Below are 27,159 nucleotides of genomic sequence, written 5' to 3' on the forward strand. Positions count from 1 at the left end.
TAAGAACTCACAAATAATCTGCACATGCAATTTATCTTTTTTTTTTTGAGTGGAATAAAACAGTTGATGCATGCATTTGCACATTTGCACTATTTGCACATTTAGAGCTTCCATTTTCTATAAATCAAATAGAAAAAATTTTGAAGGAAGACAGGTTTTATATTGTTCCCTAGAACTTCACATTTGAAAAAAAAGCTGCTTTTAAAAAAAAAATACATTTTTTTGCTACAGTACATTTGATTTAATAATATATTCATTTGATGTAGCCATGGTATTTTGAACAAGGCATAGAACTTACATATGCTACAGTTTAAAAACCACAGTTTGCAGACTGGCTAGGCTGGGCTCATACAGTAAGCCACTATAACTCAAGTTACATAATGATTTTGCACAATATTGGAAGATAGCATATGTTTTTACTATAGCAACAACATCTATAACTATTTACACTCTTTTCAGTCTTAATCTTTATCTATCTATCTATCTATCTATCTATCTATCTATCTATCTATCTATCATCTTTTTATTAAATAATTTACAAGGTAAAAATCAGCCTTAATCTTTTCTTACAACAGTAGATCACATAGGAAAAGAAGTTGTGATGATGAATAGGTTGCAAAAGAGTACAGGACAACTTTATTCTAAACTGTTTGCAAGTTTATGTTCATTAAATATATCCTGTTTTTATAGATTGTTCTTGATGACAAAATGAAGCCAAATTGTCCAGAAATTTTATATGAAATTAAGGAAGAAACACCCATTTTCCATAGGCTTGAACTTGACCCTACGGATCAGAATTACATCTATCTACCATCTAATAATATGGTTGGTTGAATTCTAAATTATACTCTAGAATTCCATTTATATGCTGTTTTCAAAGTTGCATATAAAACTTCTTGTAGCCAAGTATCGAACGCCAGCAAAGCTTTTGCAAATATTCCAGTTGTTTTCTAGTGAAGTTTTATGATAAACAGATGCTGGAATGCCCATGGAAAAAGTTTAGAGGATTATGAAAAATTACCACACACTGGATCTTTTTTGTGGGGAGGGGAGGACTTTGGAAAATTCTTACATCATCAGGTCCTAAAAATCACCTCATCCTAGTAATATAATATTGAAAATATTGCCCCGTTTCACATTCTGCAGTACTCACATTCTTCCACTTTACTCCCCATTTCACTCCCTTCTATTTATCTTAATCCACATTGTGATTAATTCAGGACTTCATTATTATGAGTCTTTGGTTTTGTAAGATGACTTAGCATTATTTAACTCTTCATTGATATGGAGTAAATGCTGTACACTAGAAGGTCAAAGGCCCAATAGCAATAGCACTTAGACTTATATACTGCTTCACAGTACTTTACAGCCCTCTAAGCGAGTTACAGAGTCGGCATATTGCCTGCAACAATTTGTGTTCTTGTTTTACCAACCATGGAAGGATGAGTCAGCCTTGAGCCTGGTGAGATTCGAAATGCCAATAATGATTTAATAAGATTAATAGATATCATCTGATTTTAACAGAAATTGTTATGAGCAACCACAATTACAATTCTTCCACATTAAAACCTAAAATAGTTGATATCTGAAAAATTTATGTTTTTCTAAGTATATAAAACACTTAAGAGCAATAATTAATCCAATCTTCCTAGAAATAGGAAAATGGGTTAGCCAGAAGTGCATTTCAAAATGAATTTTAGCAGTAGTTTCCTGTGAATTTGCCTATAGTTAGATATCGACAAAATAATTAAATACAACATTAAAACATTATCACCATATATTAGAAAACACCTGTAATTTATATGTTTCTCTTTTAATCCTAGAATTTGTTCCAGAATCAACCCAAAATCAATATAAACTAGCAGCCATAGACTTATTATTTGTCAGCCAGCTTTGCCAGCCAGGATAAGCTCAAATCAAGTTCACAAATGGTTATTTGTAAAAGATTGAAAAAGTGAGAAATTGGTATCAACATACCCAAAACACACATCTTATTCTAGTATTCTAATGAAGCATATTTGTTTGAATACTTCCCTATATTTTTAAGAGTTATAACTTTATTTTAAAATAGTTATTTTTTGGGTATCTTGAACTCATAAAAATGTTATTTGATTTGCTTGGAATGGCTGATAAGGAATTTGCAAAATATACTTTTTATTTTTTTTAGATCAGGAGAATACAGGTTGCAAATTGCAACAAATATATTTCCTGCAGAGATTGTTTATCTGCAATGGACCCACACTGTGGATGGTGCCACACAAAGAAAAGGTGATATTAATATTGTAATATAACATAATTAATATTTCATGCAGAATCTGAATGTCTGTTAAAAATTATGTGTGTTTTAAAAGAAAGAAGAAGGAAGGAGGGAGAGAGAGAAAGAAAGAAAGAGAAAGAAAGAATATTTTATTTCTGTGCTTCAGAGGCATTTTTACTAAGTCAGAGACTCTCAGAATTTGCAATTATGTGACCCCTAAAAATTATAAATGAATTTGTGCCAAAATACATTTCAGTATTTATTGCCACGTTGACTTTCTTTTTAGATGGACCAATCTATGGACAACATTCTTTGGAACCTCTGTTCGGGGGGGTGGGGAGGAACCTCTTTGCTCCAAAGAGCATTGGATTCCATAACAACGTTCAAACAAAGCAATATCTTTGCTTAAGATCTTTTTAAGTGCCCGAATGAGAGAAATCAGAAGTTTCCTTTAAGGTTCATTTAGTTTTTCCAAAGCAAAATAAATAATGCTGTTCATATAAAACTCCCAGAAATAGATTGCATGCCAGCTTTAAAAAGAAAATGATGCTGTTTTCCCAGAATATAGGGATTACAACTCCATGAATTCCCTACTAGCAACTGTGAGTTCTAGGAGTTATAGTTATACTGCTGAAAATTATATAAAGATCAATGGATTTTAATCCAATCTAGTTGAGCCTCTTTATATTCTTAATTCTAGGCTCCCAAAAATTTCAAATTTAGGCCTTTCCAAATATGAATTTCAAGCCATTACATTGAGCTCTGGTTTTAGCTGTTTTGTAAAATGATTTTTAGAATCATAAAAATATAAACAATACCAATATGCAACAATAAGCAAATGCAGCAGAGCATAATAATCTGATTAGGCCAATCTGTTTCTCAGGAATGCTTGCATTGCTTGCAGAAACAGTACAGCAACTTTTTTTTTTTACAAGAATAGCTGAATAGAAATTGGTAGAATCCCCAAACCATATTTGATGTAAAACACATCCTTTTAGCCTGTTATGAGTTGAGGGGGAAAAAATTCAAAAATGGCTAGTGAAAAACAGTTTGAATTGCTATATAGAGTCAAAACATGTTTTATTATTTCTATAACAAATATACTTGTATTTTCTTTAGCTGCACTTTAAAAGGTGAATGTACATTTTCTAGTAACTCACCTAACTGGGTAAATATTTCATACGGCAAAGATAAGTGCCTGAAAATCTTCACTTCTGAACTCAAAAATAATAAGGTATGTAATTCATAATTCTCTAGTCATAGATTAAAGTCAGTAATACTAATAAAATGGTTAGCAATGGTGATTTTGAAACTATGATGATATTGCATTATTTTAGTGTTCCAGCCACTGGAACACTATATTGCCCATTTTCTTAGTTTTTACCAATGAAACTTGTTGCAGGGTTGGGGTTGTGCAATTGTAAGATCATTGGCCCTCAGTAATTTTTATAATCTCCTCTCAAAGAGTAGTAGCTCTCATTATGCCAATAAAAGTAAAAATAATAGATCATATCTAGATATAGTCATGATTATAATACTTTGCCTTTGGATCCAATTCCAATCCAGTAAATTAAACACAAGTAAATAAAACTGGGAATAGTGGTAATACAATAGTGGTAATACAATTGTATATTCAACTAGTATTTTTGCTGCTGTTGGACCACAGTACATCCTTGCTGTGTAGAAAGTAACTCATGCCACAGATATTTCCTACTTGTTCTACTTATCATACCAATACTATTTGTATTTTATGACTTTCAAATTTCTAAACATTCATCTGTATTAAAAGTATATACAAAATAGATTAACCAGTCTGGCTACTTGGGCCCCTCCAGATCTATGATCATAGGGATGTACTTTAATTTTCAAGTAATTTTTGCTACATTTTAAACAAAAGAAGCCATGCATCTCTACATATATTGTATAATGCTAAATCATTATTAAGACTGGGAACAGAAGGAAGGAAACCTGGATAGATCCTGTTTCGTAGTTGATTTTTTGGATTTAATCATTGAAGTTGCCCAGATTTCAGCAGATTTCTACTTCCTAGCTCACTGTCAGGATAAAATTGGCAATTTTATAACTGGCACTGAATAAATTTATTGTTTACAATGTTTTTATTCTTTTAGGTTAATGTGAGAGTCGATGTAAATTCTTTTGGTCTTTCTGAAGCACATTCCCATTGCAGGATGTTAAATGCAAGGACCAATAAAATTCTTTGTGAAGTGAATCAACGCCATCTCAATTGTTCCTGTGATATAAATTTTAAAGATCTATCAGAAAAAGGTGGGCTTCTTTATATTTCAGTTTTATAAGTTGATATTTCTATATCTTGCAATATATTTTCTCTAGTTATACATAAAAATTCAAAGTCTACTCTTACAGATTGAACTCAGTGCAAAGGGAGGTTATATTACAATATTAGTTAATATTTGCATTGCATGTTCATGATAACATAACCCTCTTTAGTTTCAGCTGTATCATAAAAGATTACTTAATGTAACAATGAATTCAGTTAGGTTATTAAAAATGTTCCTCTGGTTGACATGTGAAAAACCTGTGTGAAAAAAACACACTCCACACTCCAACCTTAAATCATGAAAGTGAAGCCATTTTAAGAAAGCCCTTTCCACTGCCGCCGGCATGAAGGGAAAGCCTCCGGCCCCGAGGAACTTGCCCATTCCTCTCGGCCGCCCAAGGGGTCCCTTCTTGTCCCCCTGTCCGTTTAAGACAGGGGAGGTCTGAAGACCTGTCGGCGGCAGCTTGGCAGACAGAGTTTTGGCAGAGCTCCACAGAACTCGCCATTTCCTCGTCTGGATCCCCGCGGCGCTCCGAGGACTCTGGGCGGCTTACACCAAAGACAGTATACTAAATAGCATATTGCCCCCAACAATCTGGGTCCTCATTTTATCCACCTTGGAAGGGTGGAAAGCTGAGTCAACCTTGAGCCGGTGAGATTTGATCCGCTGATCTGCTGAACTAGCAGTCAGCTGAAGTAGCTGCAGTACTACACTCTAACCACTGCGCCACCTCGGCTCTTTTGCCTTGGACTAGAAGGCAAACATGTAAATCTTGTCAATTTTACCTAATTTGAAAAAGAGAAAAAGAAAAAAAGATAAACCATTTCACTGTTCCAATGTTCCACCACGTAACTTTGTTCTGTCCCCATCTCACACACTCACACAAACAGTCAGCCAGGAGTTAAAATAAACTTGCAGACAATAATTTCCTTCGATAACAGAATCGGCAGCAACCCAGTAGCTGCTTGCCAAAAACTTTACTCACAGAGGGAGGTGTTCCTCCTCTGTCAGATAAACCAAAATAAATTCACAAAGCCAAAGAATTGTCAAGTCCAGTCCATAATAAATCCAAGGAAGGCAGATAACGAAGTTCCAGAGACACAGTATGACTTGCTAGCTGTTCAGTTTTGTCCGTCACAAAGCCTGAATGGCCACCACACCCCCTTTTATCCCCTGTGGGGTGTGGTCCAGTGACTCAGCTTAATCTCTGGCACGCCTCCTTCTCTGATGCTGGCGAGGATCCAGCCAAGACTTATCTCCGTCGCTGTCTAACTGCAGCTGCTCGGAGATACCTGGCTCCTGGCCTATCTCTTCTCCTTCGGGAGACACCTGAGGCATTGCCAGAGAGGAGGGTCCTGGAGAGGGAGGCCTTGCCAACTCATCTCCTTCACTTTCGGAGTTTTCTCCCTCCGATAAGACGGGCTCGGGGGTCGGAGTCACAACAAACTAAAAAAAAAAAAAAAGAAGTTAGCCTTTCATTTCTCTGAAACATGTAAAATAAATAGACGGCCATAAAGGGTTGTAACCAGCTATAGGAAGGGAGGGGGCATTCCTGCAACAGGGAATCACAGCTGGAATAGAGAGGGCTATCTGCAATGAAATGAAGTGCAGAAGACAACATAGAAAACATTGCTAGTATGAATGTAATTTTTTTAAAAAATCCCTATACACAACAAGAAAAAAACAGCTGGAAGTTGCCTTTCTGGATGGCTAGAGGTAAGTAGATGTCAACACGGAGTGGGACAACTCACCACAGCCAACTCACCGCTGCCAATACGCTATGTCCAACTCACCATGGGACAACTCAACAATTTTATTTAATTATTTTAATAATTTAAAAATTATTTTAATTTTTGTCAAGAGCCTCGCTGGCTGCCTGCAATTAGTGCAAGTTCGAATCTCACCAGGCTCAAGCTTGACTCAGCCTTCCATCCTTTCGTGGTAGGTAAATTGAGGACCCGGATTGTGGGGCCAATAAGCCAACTTAGTATAGAACAACACCGCTTAGGGGGGGCGAAAGCCCTAATAAGCAGGTATATACAAAAAAGTATGCAGGCTATTGCTATAATGCATTGTAAGCCGCCCTGAGTCTATGGAGAAGGGCAGCATGTAAATTGGACTAATAAATAAATAATAAATAAATAAAACACATTTCATTTTACCCTTCCTTTTGCATCATTTCTTTAATGATTCTATTTTACCATTTTTTTGATATTATATAACTTTTGTCCGACAGCAAATTGTCCCATGGTGAGTTGGCCATGGCGAATTGTTATGTGGCGAGTTGGTCATGGCAAGTTGTCCTAGACCTGATGCCAACAAATTTTCCTGCCCTTAAGAGTGACCTGTGGCTCATATTCACATGGGGGCGGGGGGGGAAGCTGGTTCTTCAAATCAATCCTAGATTGCACTATATAGATGATAAAAATAAATTGAATCATAATCCTGGTTGGCAACTACAATCTTTTTGAGTTAGTTCCAGATCTAGCATTCTGATCTTTGCCATTATACCACAGTATATGGATCTTTCCACATAGCCTAATCTTTTTTTTAATCAGGAATGATGGTTAAACTTTCATGGGTTGTCCGCTAGTTTACTTCTTGCAGCCAGTATCAACCATATACCCTTCTTTTAAAAATACAGTCCATTAGAATCTAAATTGTATGTCAGCTAATACAAACATGATTTAGATTACAAACGTGTTTCTGGCAGAGATTCATTTCTTTTAAGTGTTTCCTAAAAGATAGAAAATCAATATTTGAACCACTTTATAACATTGAGCCTTCCCTCACTTGCATCTAACCACACCATAAGTTGCGTCTATAACCACCCCTGGCAACATTATCATTGTCTGATACTGACCTAATCCCTTGATATCATCTGAGGCAGCTTTCAAGTATCTTTAACTCTACTGGTTTTAAAGTAGGTTTTTCCTCTTACCACAACATATTTGTTGCAATATATATAAACTGACAAGCTTTGCCAATCATTCTGTCAGGGGTGTATTAAAGTGATCCCAAGAGAAAGGTTTGACTTAACTTCTCTTGACCACTTTAGAAATGTTAACATATTTTAGGCTGATGTGGGCTCTGCCACTTTCCTCTGGTTCCTGGGTATTGTCCTCCAGGGCCATTCTGATTTGGGCAGCAAGATTGAAACAAGACTGAACCGGCCCGAACCACCACTGGAAAGGGGAAATAATTTTGAGGAAATACACCAATCCCTTTCTTTAATATGCTCTTTATAGTAATAACATATTTTCCAGCATCAGATTTGCAGCAAGTTCAACAAAGCCACAAAAGGTTTTACACTGGCATATACTCAGCTGTACTTCTAATTTCTCCTTAAGTGTTGAATAACATTTCCAAAAAACAAAGTTGGCAATCTACAAGCGAATCAACTTTCTTATATGACGTTGAAAATCTGCAGTCCATTTGAATGGCCATTTTATTGTTGGGCTGTTCTGTATTATTCATTGCTATAATTATAGTTTTACTTATGCATTATTTATAAAAGCTTTCTAGCAGAAGAAAATAATACACATTTCTTTATGAAACATATCCAACATTCAGCCATGGCATAGTAGTATTTTTCAATCACTTGCTTTCCTGTCTTCAATTTTTATTGAAGCAAAATGGACATATGTATTTTGTAACTGCCTTCTAAGATCAGGGCAATTACAAGTACATTCATATACATAAATAATGTCATCTATAATACTTTCTGGAATTGTAGTGCAATAGCTTTATTGTATACACACACACATACACACACACACTTTCTGTTTTTACATCCTTTAGGGCAGAAATAAATGTTTGTGGGTGGATTCAAGAGTTCCAAATTGCTAAAAGTTTCAAAGTTTCAAAATTGGAGAGCATAAATCTATTAGCTTTTAAAATGTATGTGCAAAAACGAATTGCATAATTCTTTTTCTCAGTGCTCTTCTACGACCTCAGACAGATAACAACACTGCATTAACGCTGACTGGCAAATGTATTGGGAAATACATAGTAACTGATTTCCTGTGCATATTTTTCCTCATTTTGACTTCCTTTTTCAAAGAGATTATGAGAAAGGAAGAAAGTATCGAATTTGGATGTAAAGTTGAATGATGCTATACCACTATATTTTAAGGCTGAAAACATTGCTCATTTGTTTCATCTAGAACATAACAATTGTCAATAAGAAATACAAAAAAGCTGGATAGTGGATTTGGCAGTAGATGGAGATAGCAGAGTAGAAGGAAAAGAACTTGCGTGGTGGGAAGGGAATCACAAAATACAAAGACCTGCAAAATGATTGTGGCAAAAAAACCCCAAAGATAGCATCAATGGTACTAGGTGCCTTGGGTGCAATCCCGAAATATCTGGACCATCAGTTGAATGCCATCGTCATTGACAAAATCATCATCAGACAGTTGCAGAAGTTACTTGGAACAATTTATATTCTGTGATGATACCTTTAATACCATCAAACAATAACATCTCCCTATCTCAGGTCCTTGGAGAAGGACTTGATAGATGGATAAGAAAATGCCAAATCCAATCTAAACATATGGCTGACAGTGAATGAATCATAATAATACATTCCAAAGAGAAAAGTAGTAATATCAATGTAATAATTAACCAAAATTTGCATTAACAATAGACTTTAAGGTCTTGTTCAAACATAATGCTAAATAATGATTGAAAATTATATAAACAAATTTCAGATACATTTTTTCCTCTCCTTCAATAAGAGTAGATTGGCAACTCTCATTTTTTAAAGTTAAATACATTTTAATATTGTGCCACATCTAAATTGTGATTAAGAGATACAAACTTTAAAGAATCTTAGCCTAAAGAATCTTAGCCTACTTTCTTGAAGTATAATTATAAGTACTTGCATCCTAAGATCTGGGCATAAAAATAAACCTCTGTTAAATGAAATTGAGACAAAAACTTCAATCTCTTCATAGCAACACAAAGGAAAAGGGAGAGGAGTACCTAAACAAGAGTTGTATCCAAAAGAGTTCCAGCACTATTGATCATATCTTTCAATTGTATGAAATATGACATATGGCATATTTAGTCACAACTTCTATCTATTTCATTTCTATCCCCCTGAAAAATAACTTGGTGTTTCTCATATATAAATTATTCATCACAATGTATTTTCAATGGGTGTGCCTGGTTGCATATTATTGGATTATGATACCCAATAATGTTGAAAATCTTCTAATTCCAAGTATTTTATAAATTGATAGCAATTTGCAATCTGCAAAAGAGAACAAATTTAGTCTTGTGCAGGCATGTCTAATCAGTCGTCCACAGGCTGCATGTGGTCCTAGACAGCTAGTAATGGGGCCTAACAAGATTGTAAACTTTTAACAGTATTATGTGCAGTTATATATATTAACTATATTATATATTTTATATATGGTCCAGACAATTTCTCAATGTGGTCCAGGAAAGCCAAAAGGTTGAATGCTCCCAACGTAGCAGTTATGGCACCAAGCTAGAAAACAAGAGATTGTGAATTCAAGTCCTTCTTTACCCATGAAAGCCAGCTGGGTGACTTTGAACCAGTCACTCTCTCTCTCAGCCCAACTCAATTCACAGGGTTGTTGTAGGGAAAATAGGACAAGGAAAGTGTGTTGGATATGTTTGCCACCTTGAGTTATTTGTAAAAATAATAAAGATGGGGCTCAACACAAGAAAAAATATTAAATTATGGGAATGCTTTAAATCTGTGACTCATTTAGGTAGTAGTGGAGATATTATACTGATTTTGTAAAGACGCTGTATGAAAACGGAAATCATGCTGGAAACAATGACTGTATAAGAAATGCATATCAGTGGTTTAACCAAGAACACTTTGCTGAGATAAATAGCATAAAAAGAAGTGATGTCCTAGAAATGGAACTCAGGAGACTTTGCTTCTCCAGAAAGCATTTTCTTGCAATTCAAGTATATTAGAAGTGTGACGATATTTTTCTAGGAGATATGTACTAGGAGATACTATTCCTAGGAGATATTTACTATTCCAATATATTTGGAAGATGACTGTGGTCTTGGGTATCTGGAGAAATTATAGTAATTATTATGGCATTATTTATACACTCCTCTAGAAATATTTATATGTACTGGGTTTCAACAACTTTGCTTAAAAGAAAAGGGGATATCTTTGGCAGACAATTTTTGAACCCTTGTTACAGAGAGATGTGATTGGGTGGATACTGCATGGGAATAGAGGAAGATGTGGTTGATAATACTGAAAGAAATTAAAGATCCATTTGCCTTCACATAACCACACCCTGTGAATGGAAGTTTAAGGAAGTTGCTTTAACTATTCAGCATTCTGCAAAAATAAAATCTGATCTGCTGAATACAGCCTAATCTTGTGGTGACACAATTAGAGCAATTTTAATAAATATTAATCAAACCTTTTTAGTAAAGGCAGTTGTAGAAGACTGAAAACAAATCTATTAGCTTCAGCGTGTATAGCAGATGTAAAAGATTTGCAGATCAATGTAAAGATAAATGTATAATTAGTTGCTCTGTAAGTCCATTTGCAGTTTATTTCTTCTATGTATTCTTTATATAGAAAGTTGACATGTGAATAGGTCAGCTACTTATTAGAAAAAAAATCATAAAACAGCTCATTTAAAAGGAAAAACGTCAAATGTTTAGAAAAACTCCAATAACTGGGAAAAGCCACCATAAATACATTTGTTTTTAAAAATTATATAAAAATTATCAGTTTGGAGGTCTGGCATGCTCATGAGAGATTATTTCATAGGTCAGTGGCTACTATGGAGAAAGTTGCCCCTTTGTTCAATCTGCAAGCTTGAACAAAGAGATCACATTGTTTCAAGAAGCCTAGTTCTTTGCAGTTCTTGGTGCTTGATTATTTTCTCGCAGAGTTTCATTATCCAACTAAGTAACAATGATCAAGCTCAGAGAGTACCAAGGACTCCACAGTTAATTAGTGAGTTCAAATTTTCTCTTCTATTGGAGCCTGGATTTTTAGATGTTTTAGACTTTGTATATAATGCTAATACTACTTGTAAACTACCTGTAACACCATTTGTCAGCCCTGGGGCCCATCTTTTCTTTTTGATCTTCAGGGCTGCCACATTTAGTGCTCTGGGAAATTGGGAGGGGGGATTTGTGAGGAGTTGATGGAGATATTTAGCCATAGCATCATTCTTTTCTCTGGGAGTCAATGACTTTCAGCCTGCCCCTGGATAGCGTGACTGGGGAATGGACATGTGGGTGCAGGGGATGGGTCTTTGACTTTCTTTTGGGTGGGGAAAACCCGGAAACTTTCAGATTCAGATGTGCCAATATGACAGTTCTAATAAACTGGAACTTTGAGGACTCCAGCCTTGGAGTCTTCTTTGGTTGGGGGTGTTACTTGGAACCAAAGTGTTACTTGGAACACTGACATCATTTTCATGAAAACCAATAAAAAAGTTTATAGCGATTAAAACATAGCATAGTTTTAAGTAACAAATTAAGCTGTTTAAATGATATAGTTACAATATGTATCCAAAACAGCACACTACACCCCCCCCCATATATTAGATGACACAGGAAAAAAGGCACTGTTGTGGGGAAAACAAGAAAAGAAAGGAGTATTATGTATGTTCACTGCCTTGAGTTACTTATAAAGTAATATAGATGGGATAAAAATCTAATAAATAAAATTGAATAAATTTCTAGGTATAATGGTACAGGTATGCATAGAGATATTGTGAATGTGACTCCTGGCTCTCACAGAGTTCTTTTAGATTAGTGTTTCTTAACATTTTTAAGATGTGTGAACTTCAAATCCCAGAATTCCCCATCCAGTATTCTGGAGCTGAAGTCCACACATCTTCAAACTGCTAAGATTGAGAAAACTATTTTAGATCTTCCGCCCATAATACACATGTACCCTCCCACAACTCTTTGGGACAGTTATTCCAGAAAAAAATATACTCTCTGCTAATTTCAATTCATATGCAGAAAATGGCAAACTTCTTACCTTCTCTGAATAGCTGGAATATGCTAGAAATTACTTGTCAAGATGAAAGCTCTGATTTCATAAGAAATGCAGATCCTTTATTATGTATATTGAGCTTAAGAAACTAATAAATTTAAAGGAAACAGAATGACTGAAAATAGATTTTTCTTGCACAACCCTCCCCTCCTCCAATAGACACAGAAAACAGATAGAACAAAATCCCAATAGCACAGTTTAGTATGTGAAATAAAAGTAAATGTATACCACATACAGCCTCATTGATAGCTAGATAGCTGTACCATGTAATTCCTTGAATGCCAATTCAGAGCTAAATGGATTGGAGTTTGGCTCTTAAGTGGCATTCAGTCAGCCCTGGGAAAGAACTCCAACTAGAACAAAAGACAACATGGAGTTCTGCTACTCTGTTTCAAAAAAGCACCTTGATAGGGGAATTTTCCTGCTCCTGATTAGTTCAGAGCTTGATTTTCCAGTCCCTGATAGTCTTTGGTTATTATCTATATCAGGGCTGTCAAACTCCCAGCCCGCAAGCTGGATGCATCACGTGCTGGCCATGCCCACACCCGGTTTAGCAAAGGGGGGAAAAGTCCCGATACTTCACGTGACAACATGAGTTTGATCTACATGGACAAGTTAGATTTAATTGATGGATTAAATTTCAGTTTTTCTTTAACTCTTTCATGTCTGAATCTTTGGGATAGGATTTCTCCCCACTCCCCACTCACTTGAAGAAAGCACTCTTAAAAATTTTGCTCATAGAAGCAGGTTCGTAGTCCTGGAAATTATATTAATGGTATTGAAAAGTTAATGCATGCAGAAGTGGGTGAGATCTGTACACGCTGTACAATTGTACCATAACTTGAGCTTCTATGCAAGGTAATCTAACTGTAATATTCAAGAAATATAGAACATCATTTTATTGAAACTGTTAATTCTATGTGATATATGTTAATTCTATGTGATGTATGTTAATTCTATGTCATGTATGGGGTGCGATCTATTTAGAAGTTTGTTGTTGAAGACATTTCATATTTCTATAGTAATGCATTCATTGTAAGCCTTTCAGGCATCCAGTCCTGACTGAAAAATAGGTTGTAAATAATATAGAATACTAAAGCAACCACAATATAAAGGAAATTTGTAGCTCTAGATTTAAATCAGTTGTTTTTAAGTTATTCATTATACACAGGTTTGCAGTTAATAATATAAGTGTTTTCTTCTCACTTTTTTCAGTTCAAGTGTCATTCATCTCAGGAACTTGGAATTTATCAGAAATATTTGAATTTGACATCTGTTCCTTATCAAAAACGTAAGATGCATTTACTAAATTTGTTTTGTATGGATTTTATAATATTCCACTTATCATTAAGAATTAGAAATGTAAACAGTTCATAAATGTAAAAAGAAGTATAGTTGAGGTTGTTACTGATAGATCTAGTATCAAATATTTAATATTTATGAGATGTAAATATCATAAATAGGACCTAACTACTAGGCATTCTTCACACTTTTGCTGATGGTCCATTCTCTCCTTTGCTAATTGCTATATATTCTTTTTTTAAATATATATTACTAGATGCTCAAAATGTAATCATATGCACTGCACCTGGAATGGTAGAGAAGAAAAATGTATTACCTCTACTATGACTTGTGCCAAAAAAGTAAGATGTTTTGATTTTATAGAATTATAAAAATCATTTAATGAAATTTGTTCTCTTAAGTGGTCTTTGTAAATTGATTTGTTTTTATTTATTTATTTTTCAGATTGATTGTAATAGCACTATCAATGCATTAAACAAAAAAGATCATTCAGCAACATCAAAGGTCAGCACACAAAAAATTGAAAAAAAATTGAAACTATTATATTAGAAATGAAAGGAAAAGATGTATTTATGTCTTACATCAGAGATGGACTTATTGTTAAAATTATCCAGAAGCCCAGTTAAGCATGGCCAATGGAAGATAATCCTGAAAATTATCAACAACATCTGGAAAGCTACAAGGGAAAGCTATCCCTTAACTTCTTGGCATGGATCTGTCTCTATGGAGAAAGGCAGACTCTCTCCTTACTGACAGATTAATGTGGCTATTTTATGAGAAGTAAATTACTGATACATATATTTTGAAGCTGGGTTTGTAAATTTTCCAGATGTAACAGAATAAGATGCAATCCAGTTTGGAATCACTGCATATAAAATAACTTAATTCTCTCACCTCTGTGCAGACCTTGGTTTCAGTGAAAAAGAGTAACTTTTAAAAATTTATATTTCCTAGGTGACTATTTTTTATATATATATAATTTCAAATGGGATCCATCCTAATGAATCCAAACTTTCAGTTTTGTTACCCCATCTTTTGAATACATCTGCTATAATTAATATTCCTCATCCAGTTGGCTGCCTTGGCTAAGCAAGGACTTGAACTCATGGCATCTTGCTTTCTAACTTGATCCTTAACCACTAGCTCCCAAACCATTAATAACAAAAGAATGTTAAAGGTGTTTATAAATGCATGATTCTGTTACTTAATTTTAAAAGATTGTCTGGATATGTTAACATACATTTATTTTGTTTCCAATAGCCTATTAAAATTATTTCCATTGAACCAAACTACATGTCAACATTAGGTAAACCTGAAGTGCTAGTCATAGGAGAAAACTTTAAAAAATCAAATTTTTTGATGGAGATAACTGGAACCAGCAGCTGCCAACAAGATGTGTGAGTCAAAATAACATCATATTGATTTTATCTTGAAACCATTTGCACTGGTGATTGTACAATATAATCAAATAGTGTCTACCTAACAAAATGTAGATTTACAGCTCCTATACATGGAAATTGAAACTGTTCTGTTGTTGTGTTAACTCCCAAAGTGGAACTTTGCTAGTAATTAGGAAGTAACATTCATTAGCGTATCTTTTTCTCATTCTCTGTGGAATAATGGACTGAATTTGTCTTTCTGAAACATATATATGAAGATATAAAGCTATGAGCAAAATTAATAGTAAATATAAGATAAATGTAAAGGAGAGTTCAATACGGATGGCATCAGACTCCTGATAGTTATTCATATTTTCCATAGTCATTCTTAGAATTTACTGTATACCTTGGCTATGCTTGTCCACATTTTCAATATGAAAAAGAGACAAAATATAAGAGTGACCAGAGAAACTGTAAATTCTGAGAGATTATTTGTTCAACAGTACAGGGGGGAAATGTTAATTGCCAGGAGTGTCTCCTGAAGGTTGCTGATTGCTCACTGTAGGTGATTTATTGAGTAATAACTCCTGAGTAAGCAGATACTGTACAAGACAGGGGTCAGCAACCTGCGGCTCCGGAGCTGCATGCGGCTCTTTGGGCCCTCTGCCACGGCTCCTGTCACCCTGTCACAGTAGTGGCATGGTCGGACCCTTAGTGTGGGAGCAAAGCGCCCCTGCACTTGCCTTTGTATGGCAACACCATTCCACCTGGTACATTTGCTGTTGCCACAAGCAAAGATTGCTTGGAGAGAATGGCAGGGGCGGATCTTGCGGGGTGCGGGCCATCCCCCAAGCCTGGCTGTCCTTCTCCCTTGTTGGTGGGGCCAAGTGAAAGAAGGGGCAGCATGGGGAAGTGCTCCCCTGCCCTGCCAAGCACAACAGCCCAGCGGGGGAGGGGGGAATGGCTCAGCAGAAGCGGTGTTGTGACTCAGGCCCAAATAGGTAGTAATCAACGCAAACAGTTCCAAAACAAACAAACTTTAATAGAACAGCTGAAAATTAACTCATTCTCAGCATAGTCCAAACTAAATTAAAACAAACTCTTCATAACACAAATTCTTCAGTCTAATCACCAACCTTGGTATAATTAGGCAAACTGCCAAAGGCTTCTCTTGGCAAAAGTTCAAAAGCAGAAGACACCAACAAGAGATTCGTGCAGCAAGACTCTCTTTCTCTCCCTCCCTCCCTCCCTCTCTCTCTCTCTCTCTCTCTCTCTCTCTCTGGGTGGAGAGCAAACCCAGAAGTAGCTGCCCACCGTTTCCCACAAGTCAGGCAACGAGAGAGAGGGGGAAAACAGATTTTTTTTAAAAAAAAATTATTTATTTATATGCAGCCCTTCTCCGGAGATTCAGGGTGGCTTACAAGGCGTTAAGTAATAGCCTTCATATTTTTGTATATTATATACAAAGTCAGCTATTGTCCCCCACAAATCATTTTACCTACCTTAGAAAGGATTGAACCTGAGTCAAGATTGAGCTCAATTCAGCCCTCGCCAAGGATGCTCACCCATCAGCCAGTCTCTCTCACTGTGTGTCTCTCTGTGCGTGTGTCTCGCTCTCTCTCACTCCCTGCCTCTGTCTCTTCTCATGCTCAGAAAACCCTGCAACCCCTTCCTCTCATGCGCACCTTTCCGGCCCTGCCACTGTTGGTCAGGGGGGTGCAAGAGGAGGAGGGAGAGGAGGAGGGAAGCCTCTTCCGCAGGTTGCACTCATTGCTCTGCGAGCCCAGCTTTCCAAAAGGAAGAAGAAAAAACAGCTGGCGAAAAGCCCCAAAGAGAGCACACAGGGCAGCAGGGCTTTCTGAGAGTGAGAAGAGACAGAAGCAGGAAGCGAGAGAGAGCGAGACACACACACTCACAGACATAGAGAGAGAGACACACACACAGAGTGGGGGAGAGAAAGAGAGAGAGAGAGAGAAAGAGACAGACAGAGAAATGAGAGAGGGATGAGGGTGATAGAGATGGAGGAAAAGAGAAAAAGAAAGACAGATGAGAGAAAGATAAGAGGGAGGGAGGGAGAGGGAGATAGAGAAAAAGAAAGAGATGACAGAGAGAAAGATACAGAGAGAGAGGGAGATAGACAGAGAGGGAGTTACTTATTTCCCATAGAAAACATAGAGCCACAAAACCTGGGTAGGCGTGGCTGAGGGGGCATGTGATTGGGTGGGAGTGAGTGACATCGAGTTGGCCACGCCCTCCCAGGTTTTGTGGCTCCCAGTGTTTTGTTTTCTGTGGGAAACGGGCCCAAGTGGCTCTTTAAGTGTTTAAGGTTGCCGGCCCCTGGTACAAGGAATAGCTGTCCTTTCCAAGGAGAAATACACTGAAGAGGTAAACAAGGATAGTTAATGGGAAATTGCCAGTAAAAAAGAAGCAAGGAAAAGACAAAAGTCTCTGGAGAAGCTAATTCTCTGAGGGACTGTTTGTTCAGCAGTCTTGTGAAGAGTAACAAGACAATATCCCAAAGAGTTACTGATTACAAGCAATGCATACTGAGAGCTGATAGTTGTCCATTATACTGTAGTTGATTAGATGGCCTGTTCCTGCTGAGCAAGCAATGACAGGAGGCAGTTAGATTCCAAGAAGCAGTCTGAGTGAAGCAACAGAGAGAGCAAACATTAGGTTGCTGAAGGAGTTTACATATCTATCATATCTTCATTCTAAGTGAACAGTATTTAGATAAGAGAACAAAGTTTTATCAGATCAAGCAAAGGAAATGCTAGTTGAAAGAGGAAGCAACTCTCTATAAGAAAGATAATAAAAGAAAGAAGTGAATGGGACTGTCAACAAGAATTAAGAACTGTAGACAATATTTTATACTAAGAAATACCCTTGAGGAGGCCCATGGAGGTGGAGGGAGGTTCTAAGCCTTTAAGGAAAAGACAGAAGACAGTGCAGAAGAGGTGAAAGGGGACAGTTTTAAAAGGAGTTCAGGTAGGAATATTCAGTGAGAGTAATAATGCGTTAATAAGGGACAGTTTTTTTCTTTTTCTTAGGGTACATGTTACTAAGGTGTTAAATGACACACACATGAAATTCTGTTTACCACCAAGTCGTAAAGAAGTCAAGAGCGCTTGCATAAAGGAAAGCGGGTTTGAATGTTCTGCCATTCTTCCACTACATTACGTCTCTTTTCCATCATGCGCTAAGATCCTTCCAAATATTACTTGGATGAGGTAACATTTAATTTGCACTATCATAAAAGATTACACCATCTGAAAGTTAATAGTCTAACCTAAGCACAGCATTGTTATTGAAAGTAGATCATTTGAGTTTATAGACCTTTGCCTCTCTCTCTTTACAACTTTCCTTTACATGTAAAGCAGATTATTATTCCTCTACCATACCAAAATAGCAAGTGGGTGAAAATACTACAACAAACTTTTCTGTACCACTGACATTGCTACTGAAAGCTCTCTTCCTCACCACTTTTTTTCTAATAAACAGGAAACATTTTTATGTTTCTTTCAGCAGATTATTTCAGTGTATTACTAGAAAAATGAGATCAAAATAAAATTATTTTTACTACTATTAAACTACAAGTTAATAGAACATTTTAGTAGCATAGCAAATTCACATCTCTGTTTTATAAATATATCAGCATGAAAAACAATTATGTAATCAAAATAACATGATAGTTTTTCATATGTACCAAGTCAGTTGTAGAACTGTCCCAAGTTTTGTGTATTTTTGTATGGGTAACAAATTACTGATTAACAAAAAAAGTTTTTCTCTCCCTGCCTTTTTATTTGTATTCTTGTATATTGAATGCCATTTGCTGTTTATATAATGTAAGGAGAAAGTAATCTAAGAAATATATTTTGAGCCTATTTATATTTTATGGTATCTTGTGCATATTTTTAATAATACAATTTTTCTTTAATACTTCTTTCAGTAATGCACTGAATACATGTATGTTTAAATTCACTTTTTAGAAATATAATTAACCTGTTTTCCCCCAAATAAGACATCTCCTGATAATAAGCTCAATCGGGCTTTTGAGCGCATGGCAATAAGGCCAAGTGCTTATTTCAGGGTTCAAAAAATTATAAGACAGGGTCTTATTTTTGGGGAAACATGGCATATATTGCAGGAATTGTGTTATGAGCTCAATTTTATTGTGTAGATACTTCATGTGTTGACAATATCTAAGGCCATAGCTAGCAAGCTGCCTGAAACAGTCTGCCTTGTGTCTGATTATTTGAGATTAAAGTTTGATATTCTGAGTTAATGTACTTTGCAAACTGAAAATTTTTGCAATCTGCAAAATGATTTTTTTTCATTTTTATTTATTAAGAAATTCCTGTTTTAACATGATTTTTTATTGTTTTGCCCCCTCCCCCAGTGGAGGTCGCAATATGACTATACATGGGAAATATCTGGATATCACAGATGAAGTTATTTTAAGTGATTTCCCACAAAACGTAATGGTAGGTACTGTATACATTGTCTTTCCTCCGTTGTCTGTCTCTGCCTTTAAATGGATTAAAATAAATATTGTGCCCAAATGTATTGATAATGCTTGTAAAGAATTTAGATTTATAAGGCCCCTCACTCAACATATGAATCTGCATGTTGAACTATTAAAATTAATAATAAAAATATCAACAGAAAACAGGACAAAACAAATCATACCAGAGGTAACATGGATATTAATATCCACAATTCCCTGAAAAATAGGTTCTCTAACTATCCTATCCAATGCCTGAGAAAAAGTCAGACTTTACAGAAGGCCAATAGATCAGGACCATCCAAATTTCCAGGGCTTATGCTTTCCACAAGGCAGACAGAAAAGCTGGGTTTGGTAGATTTCACCAGATGACATTATTTGATTGAGGGGACCTATCATATGCTCACTCTGTGGGATGGGCAGAAATAATTGGACAAAGATGGTTCCCCCATGTAACCCAGACTGTCATGAGAGGTTTTATAGATGATAATATGAACTTTGAATTGCACTAGAAAACCTACTGGGAGTCAATATAGCTTGGACAGTAGTGGGTACACAGATGTGACCATGTAGTTCTTAAGGAAGTCTCATATTGCACAGCATGTTGCAGTAATCCAAAAAGGCGCTCATCAGGACACAAAGGTTTGAGCTGGACTTCCCAATCCAGAGACTGATGCAGTTCCCACATGATATTGTGCAAGGGCCCTCCTAGCCATGCCTACCAGATACCTTTTGAACAGGATCCAATAATCTAGAACTATTCCCAAGTTGTAATTTGGACAGTGCAACATTCTGGTGGGAGAGAAGTTCCCTGAGGATGTGCTCCAGCATAAGTCTGAAAGCTCGGAAGATTAAACCTAGTGACCAACCCAGATTGGATCCTGCAGTATAATCCTGTATTATATTTGCCTTCATTTGTGAGTGCAACCCCATTCATAACCAATGCGGAAAATTACCAGCTTGGGAATCCTAAAGCCCACAGTTAGCCAGTCACTCTTGCTAGAATTGAACCTAAACCTATTTCTTCCCCATCGAAGCTTCTACAGCCTTCAGACACTGAGAAAGAAATTTGAGAGCATCCTTCGTTAGTTGATGTTGAGAGGTGCAGCTGAGTATCATCAACATATTGATAAAAACATTCAGCTATACCTCTCAACCCCTGGCTGACCAAGCATAATGTTGATACCTGATCTTGTGCCATTGGATAACTACAGATCAGTGGCTCCATAAAAATGTAAAATAGGAGTGGAGAGAAGCTGTGGGGTCCTGCAAAACAGAGCTTTTCAGCACCAACTGGAACCAATTCTGGAGAAAGGAAACTTATGCCCTGAGCCAGTCCAGAATGATGCTATGAACAATGTTATCTGAAGCTGGTGAGAAATCAAGGAAACATCTAGACTTCTTTACTCTGACATTAATGCTGTATTTAAAGCCATCAGCTGTATGATAAAATTTGGAAAGAGCTGTTTCAGAGTGCTGCCATGCTTCTGGGAACCCATACTTGCATGTAAATAGGTAAAGAGTAAAATGCATTTACCTAACATGTCTAAATGAAAATTTTACTTAAGATGAGTGTATAAGCTCTAACAAGAACAATACTAATATTCAAACCAATTTATTAAGAATTATGAATAAGAATAAAAATACAAGCTACAAAAAATATAAATAGTAAAATAGAAAAAGAAAAATAGAAAACAAACAGAAGTAACTTTTCCCTTCGTCTCAGCAAGTAAAAACAATGTTAATAGCTTATCACCATTTCTAAAAACAACAGTTACCCCTACCGAAGTTAAGCATATAATTCAATCCTTAAAGGCCGGGAAGGCCCCTGGAGAGGACTTGTTGCCTCCTGAACTCTTTAGGTCCGACACTGACTTTTGGGTACCGGTGCTGGTAGCACTGTTTACTTATATCGATAAAGTAGGGATAATCCCTGAAGGATGGAGGTTAGCTATAGTTTTTCCAATTTTTAAGAAAGGTGACAGAGCTGCCCCATCCAACTACCGACCCATCAGTCTTCTTAATATAATTTCAAAAATGTATACGAAACATCTCCTAAATAAAATAGAGGACTGGTGCTTGGATAAGGAAATTCTGGCAAATGAGCAGGCAGGTTTTAGATCAGGTAGGTCTACCATAGACAATTGTTTTGTCCTTTCCCACTTAATTAATAAATACAAGACCCAGGGGAAAAAGCTGTATACCGCCTTTATTGACCTTACTGCTGCTTTTGATTCTATAGATAGGAACCACTTGTGGAGGAAACTACAAGTTATGGGGATGGACCCCAGACTTATTTTGTTGATCAGGATTCTCTATACTAATATGGCAATTAGAGTCAGATATGCAGCAAATGGGGCCTCAACAAACAGCATACCGACAATTAGAGGAGTGAGGCAGGGCTGCCTGCTGGGCCCTACTCTTTTTAATCTTTATATAAATGATATCCCAGTGCAGCTGGATGATCTTCTGACGCACAGCCCCCAAATAGGCTCTAGATTTATTAACGTATTAATGTATGCTGATGACTTAGTGTTGTTTTCTAGAACCCAAATAGGAATGAGGAGACTTCTTGACAAGCTCACACGTTACTGTACTGCAAACCACTTGACTATAAATGTAGCTAAATCAAAAGTTTTAGTCTTTGGCAATAAGAATAAAAAGCACAATTGGCAGATTAATGACACAAAAATTGAGCAAGTTACCCAATATACTTATCTTGGAATTGTTTTTTCCAGTGCAGGAGGTTGGACTCCGCACCATCAATACCTTTCTCAAAAGGTCAGAGCAGGAGCAAGCCTTGTATCCAAATTAAGTAAATGATTCCAACCAACCTCCATTTTACCTCTTCGTAAAGTCTTTCAGGCTAAACTTGTTCTGATCATGCTCTATGGTGCTGAAATTTGGAGTCTTACAGAGGCCCCCATATTAGAGAGAACTCAAAATAATTTGTTAAGGAGGATGCTTGGGGTAAACAATTCCACTTCAGCTGCAGCTGTCAGAGCTGAATTGGGACATTTCTCACTGTACACCTATACAATCACTAGGGCGGTAGCCTACTGGCTAAAAATGACCCAGATGGATGCCAGCAGACTCCCTAAAATATGTCTAGAGGAACAGCAGATTTCAAATCCTCAAAGGTATTCCTGGCTAACCCGGCTGTCAGAAATATTGAACCGATATGGCGTAGGGTTCCCGTTGTGTGACACACTGAACCAAGTTAAACAACGGATTAAAGATATACATGGGCAAATGGACATGGCAACTCTTTCAACTAATCATTCCCTTAAACTGCTGACAGCAGTTAAAACAACTTTCACTCTGGAAAAGTATTTACATTTAGAAATGACATCAGTGGAAAGACAGTTATTTGTTAAGTTTAGATTCGAACTTCTAGATACCGACGTTAGATTCGGCCGTTATCGGAAAATCCCGTATGACAAAAGAATATGCATATGTGGGGTAAACGTCGTGGAGGACACGGCGCATATAATATTCGAATGTAGTCTCTATCAAGAAGTAAGAAAACAATATCTGTCCCCAATTATAAATAAATTTCCCCACTGGAATATAAGCCAAAAATTAGCGTTTCTGTTGAGGGCTGACTCTCCTCCCCTGGTAAGAGCGATCACTCGATACCTTAAAAGAATGATGGCAATACGAGCCAGTTATATCAAAAAAAAATTTATCGATTGTAAGGAAGATGAGCTCAGTTAGAGAGGAGCTATCCTATTTGGGTTATCTAGTCTTGGCAACTTAGCTATTGAAATTTGATATTGTAAAATTTTAATGTCATCTGTCATATATTTTTAGATTGCTATTTTTGTAACTGTTTTATCTTTTTTCCCTTTTTCTTTTCTGTTTTGTTTGAAAAGGCCTTCGGGCTATTCAATAAACTATACTATACTAAAAACAACATCATCTGATTAATGGTTTTGTATTAAATATCAAATTTGGATGTATGTGTATTTGTGTATGTGTGTGTGTGTATAATTTACACAACACCATGCTGATTGTGTTTTAAAATGTATGTAAATAAACTTATGAATATATAGTATATAAGCAATATCAAATCTCACTGAATTAAGTGAAGTTTAAACATTTGAACTGTGCATAGATCTGCAGCATTTAACAATATTGTGTGTGTGTGTATTGCTATAATTTATAATTTTCTCAATACTGCTTTTTTTTTTAGCAATTTACTTGCAATAAAAATAGTTTTGAATGCAGTTTTACAACCCCAGCTATTAAGATGGAGAAAGGATCTAAGATTATTAACATTATTCTTAAAGTTGAAAATATTAATATATCTTGCGGTGACTTTCAATATTATCCTGATCCTAAATTTATTCATTATGAACTAATAACTGATTTGGAACCTGACCTGGAATTGAAAATACATGTAAGTTGTGAACTTTTAAGTTCTTTGTCTTAAAACTTTCCTTTTAAACAATTTTCATTGTTTGAATTTTACTGCATGATTCATTCTATTTTTTTCATTTCTCTAGAAAAAAAAAGACAATTTAAATCTTTCTAGACATGAACTTGAAGTTTTCATATCTGATAAGAATCTGATCAACATAACATTCAGTGTCCAAAATATTTCAAAAACAGCTACTCGTAGCATAATACATTGTAGAGCTAAACAGGAAAAAAACCTTACCAGGAAGATTAATAAATCAAGCATGAAAGTTTATGTGAGTAAATATTGATTATATATATATGTATATATATTAATTTGTTAAGTTTGTATTATTAAATTTTGGTCTTACAAATATTTCTCTGAATTTGTAAATCATATCATATTGATACTTCAAAATTAGATTTTTTATGTCTTCTTTCTGGAAACAGTCCTTGGCATTATGTACATATAGATAGAATTACACAGCTTTCAATGTGAGTAATCTAAGCATTTGAATCTAAGCATTTTAGAATCTAAGCATTCATCTAATCTAAAACTCTAACCTGTGCATAGTCAAATCCAAAGCAGAAAAGTACTTTGGATCTGATGTGGATGCATGTGTTGTATTTGTCAGCCGCACCTTAGAGAATCTGGAACTCTTCCTGGCTCATCTGAAATATACATGTTGGCTAGTATGGTCCATGGAAAATACACATTTAGGATTTTGGATTTTCAGGGGCTATGCAGCATTGTGGAAGGTCAGGAAAAAGTGTGACCTGTTTTAAGTTCTGTTAACAAATACAGCAAGTGTGCTTACACTGATTCCAAGGCATTTTTCCTGTTTTGGATCAAATGCTGCACATCTCTAAAATGAAGTTATACCTTCTGCTTTTCTCTCAGAGTTGCAGTGTCAATGCAATTTCTCAAACTGGGAAGTGTCTCTAGCATTTTTTTTTAATTCAAGATTTTTGTCAGTTGAGAATAATATTTCAGATGCTGCATGAATGCACATAGCAATAAATTAATCTTATGGGAGCAGGATTCCATGAGCAAGCTCTCTTTTACTTAGAACATGCCTACATATTCCATACCAATGGAAATAAATTTCAGATCCTTTGTAACTTCAGTGTTGGAAAATGTTAATTTATTTCTGCCTCAGTTATTTATCTTATTTTGATTTTTATACCGTCCTTCTCCAACAGGACTCAGGGCGGTGAACAGCTGAGATAAAACATAACATATAAAATTTAAAAAACAGTTTAAAAGACATTAAATAATTTCGGCTCTCAATTTAAAACAACCCAGTTAAAACCAATTCAAATTAAAAATGAAAGGATGGGATCAAGCCAGCCCGGCTAGATGAAATAAATGAGTTTTCAGGGCCCGACGAAAAGTCCGGAGGTCTGGTGTCGTGCGTATCTCTGGGGGTAGGTCGTTCCAGAGGGCAGGTGCCGCCACAGAGTAGGCTCTCCCCCTGGGGGTCACCAGCCGACATTGTCTGGACGACGGCCCCCTGAGGAGGCCCTCTCTGTGCGAGTGAACTGGCCAGTGGGAGGCTATTGGCGGCAGAAGGCGGTCTTGTAGATACCCCGGCCCTAAACCATGGAGCGCTTTAAAGGTGGTCACCAACACCTTGAAGCGCACCTGGCAGACCACCGGAAGCCAGTGCAGCTCGCGCAGGAGAGGTGTCACATGGGAGCGCCCCATTGCTCCCATAATCCCCTGCGCGGCCGCATTCTGGACCAACTGGAGCCTCCGGGTGCACCCCAAGGGGAGCCCCATGTAGAGAGCATTGCAGTAGTCCAGGCGGGAAGTGACGAGTGCCTGAGTGATTGTGCGTAGGGAGTCCCGATCCAGAAAGGGACGTAACTGGCATATCAGGCAGACCTGATAAAAAGCCCCCCTGGCCACAGCTGTCATATGCTCTTAAGATAGCCATGCATCCAGGAGGACGCCCAAGTTGCAAGCACTCTCCGTGGGGGCCAGTGATTCGCCCCCAATGTCAGGGTGGCAATTAATCCCATTCTGCTTTGGGGTAATTGCACGTTGATTAGAGAATGGATCGTGACCTTTCCTTGAAGTATACTTTAAGAAAATAAACCCGAAGATATATTTTCTAAGAAAAACTAATTTATTTGTTATAAAGAAAATAAAACATCTTACTAGCTAATTAATTACATCTTGGCAAAGCTTTCCCGGCCACCTCTCCTGGCCGGAGAACAAAGAAAGTTTTAGAGAAGAAGAAAAGAATGTAGACATGCGCAGTAGTTACTGATAAGAACTTGGCAAGCTACGGTAAGTCTGAAAGTTCAAAAATAAGAGCTCATCTGGTAAATACAAAAATGCAGTAACAACCCCTTCTTTTGCCAGTTGAGTGAATATCAGGTACATCATCAAATAAGGCACATCTTCTTACGCAGATACTCGTGTTGAGCTGCTGGAAGCGGTTTGTTGAGCATGTCTGCAATCTGACCATGTGTAGATACATACTGCAATTTAACAAAACCTTTTTTCACTAATTGTTTCATGTTTTGATAACGGATGTCAATGTGTCTGGACCTAGAACCTGTGAAATGTGATTCAGAAATATAAACCACCGATTCATTGTCTTCCATCACAGTGATCGGTCGGATTGGACATGTCCAGATATCTGTGACCAAAGCATCAAACCATGTTAGAGAATTACATGCATCTGAAACGCAAGCATATTCAGCTTCAGTAGATGAACAAGAAACAAAATTCTGCTTACGCACTTGCTAGTAAACAGGACATCCATTTAAGAACATCATATAACCTGAAGTATCTTTATGTAATTTCTTAACACATGATCAATGAAACTGTTTTGCCTTACCTACATGTCGAGACAAGAGATTAACACTAAGTGCAATGTCAGGTCTGGTCCAACTACTAATATACAACAGTGACCCAATAACTGAATGATAAAGTGTTTGATCCTCGAACTCAGGACTTGCTTCATGTGTAAAGTTAT

General features: G+C 36.6%; 1 protein-coding gene across 1 annotated transcript in view; it reads left to right on the top strand.

The window, feature by feature from the left end:
• Positions 1–27,159, top strand: part of PLXNC1 (plexin C1) — a 78,215-nt gene that overhangs the window by 20,362 nt on the left and 30,694 nt on the right. The window contains exons 3-14 of the mRNA XM_070946665.1: positions 691–825; positions 2,168–2,268; positions 3,377–3,491; positions 4,387–4,543; positions 13,799–13,874; positions 14,142–14,226; positions 14,330–14,389; positions 15,146–15,282; positions 18,315–18,494; positions 19,664–19,748; positions 23,964–24,170; positions 24,277–24,465. Of these exons, the coding sequence (XP_070802766.1) occupies positions 691–825; positions 2,168–2,268; positions 3,377–3,491; positions 4,387–4,543; positions 13,799–13,874; positions 14,142–14,226; positions 14,330–14,389; positions 15,146–15,282; positions 18,315–18,494; positions 19,664–19,748; positions 23,964–24,170; positions 24,277–24,465 (1,527 nt within the window). The remainder of the gene's footprint in view (positions 1–690; positions 826–2,167; positions 2,269–3,376; positions 3,492–4,386; positions 4,544–13,798; positions 13,875–14,141; positions 14,227–14,329; positions 14,390–15,145; positions 15,283–18,314; positions 18,495–19,663; positions 19,749–23,963; positions 24,171–24,276; positions 24,466–27,159) is intronic.

The sequence above is a fragment of the Pituophis catenifer genome, unplaced genomic scaffold (genome assembly GCF_029215685.1).
Source record: "Pituophis catenifer annectens isolate HBS135680 unplaced genomic scaffold, rPitCat1.0.hap2 SCAF_7, whole genome shotgun sequence".
NCBI classification, from domain to species: Eukaryota; Metazoa; Chordata; class Lepidosauria; order Squamata; family Colubridae; genus Pituophis; species Pituophis catenifer.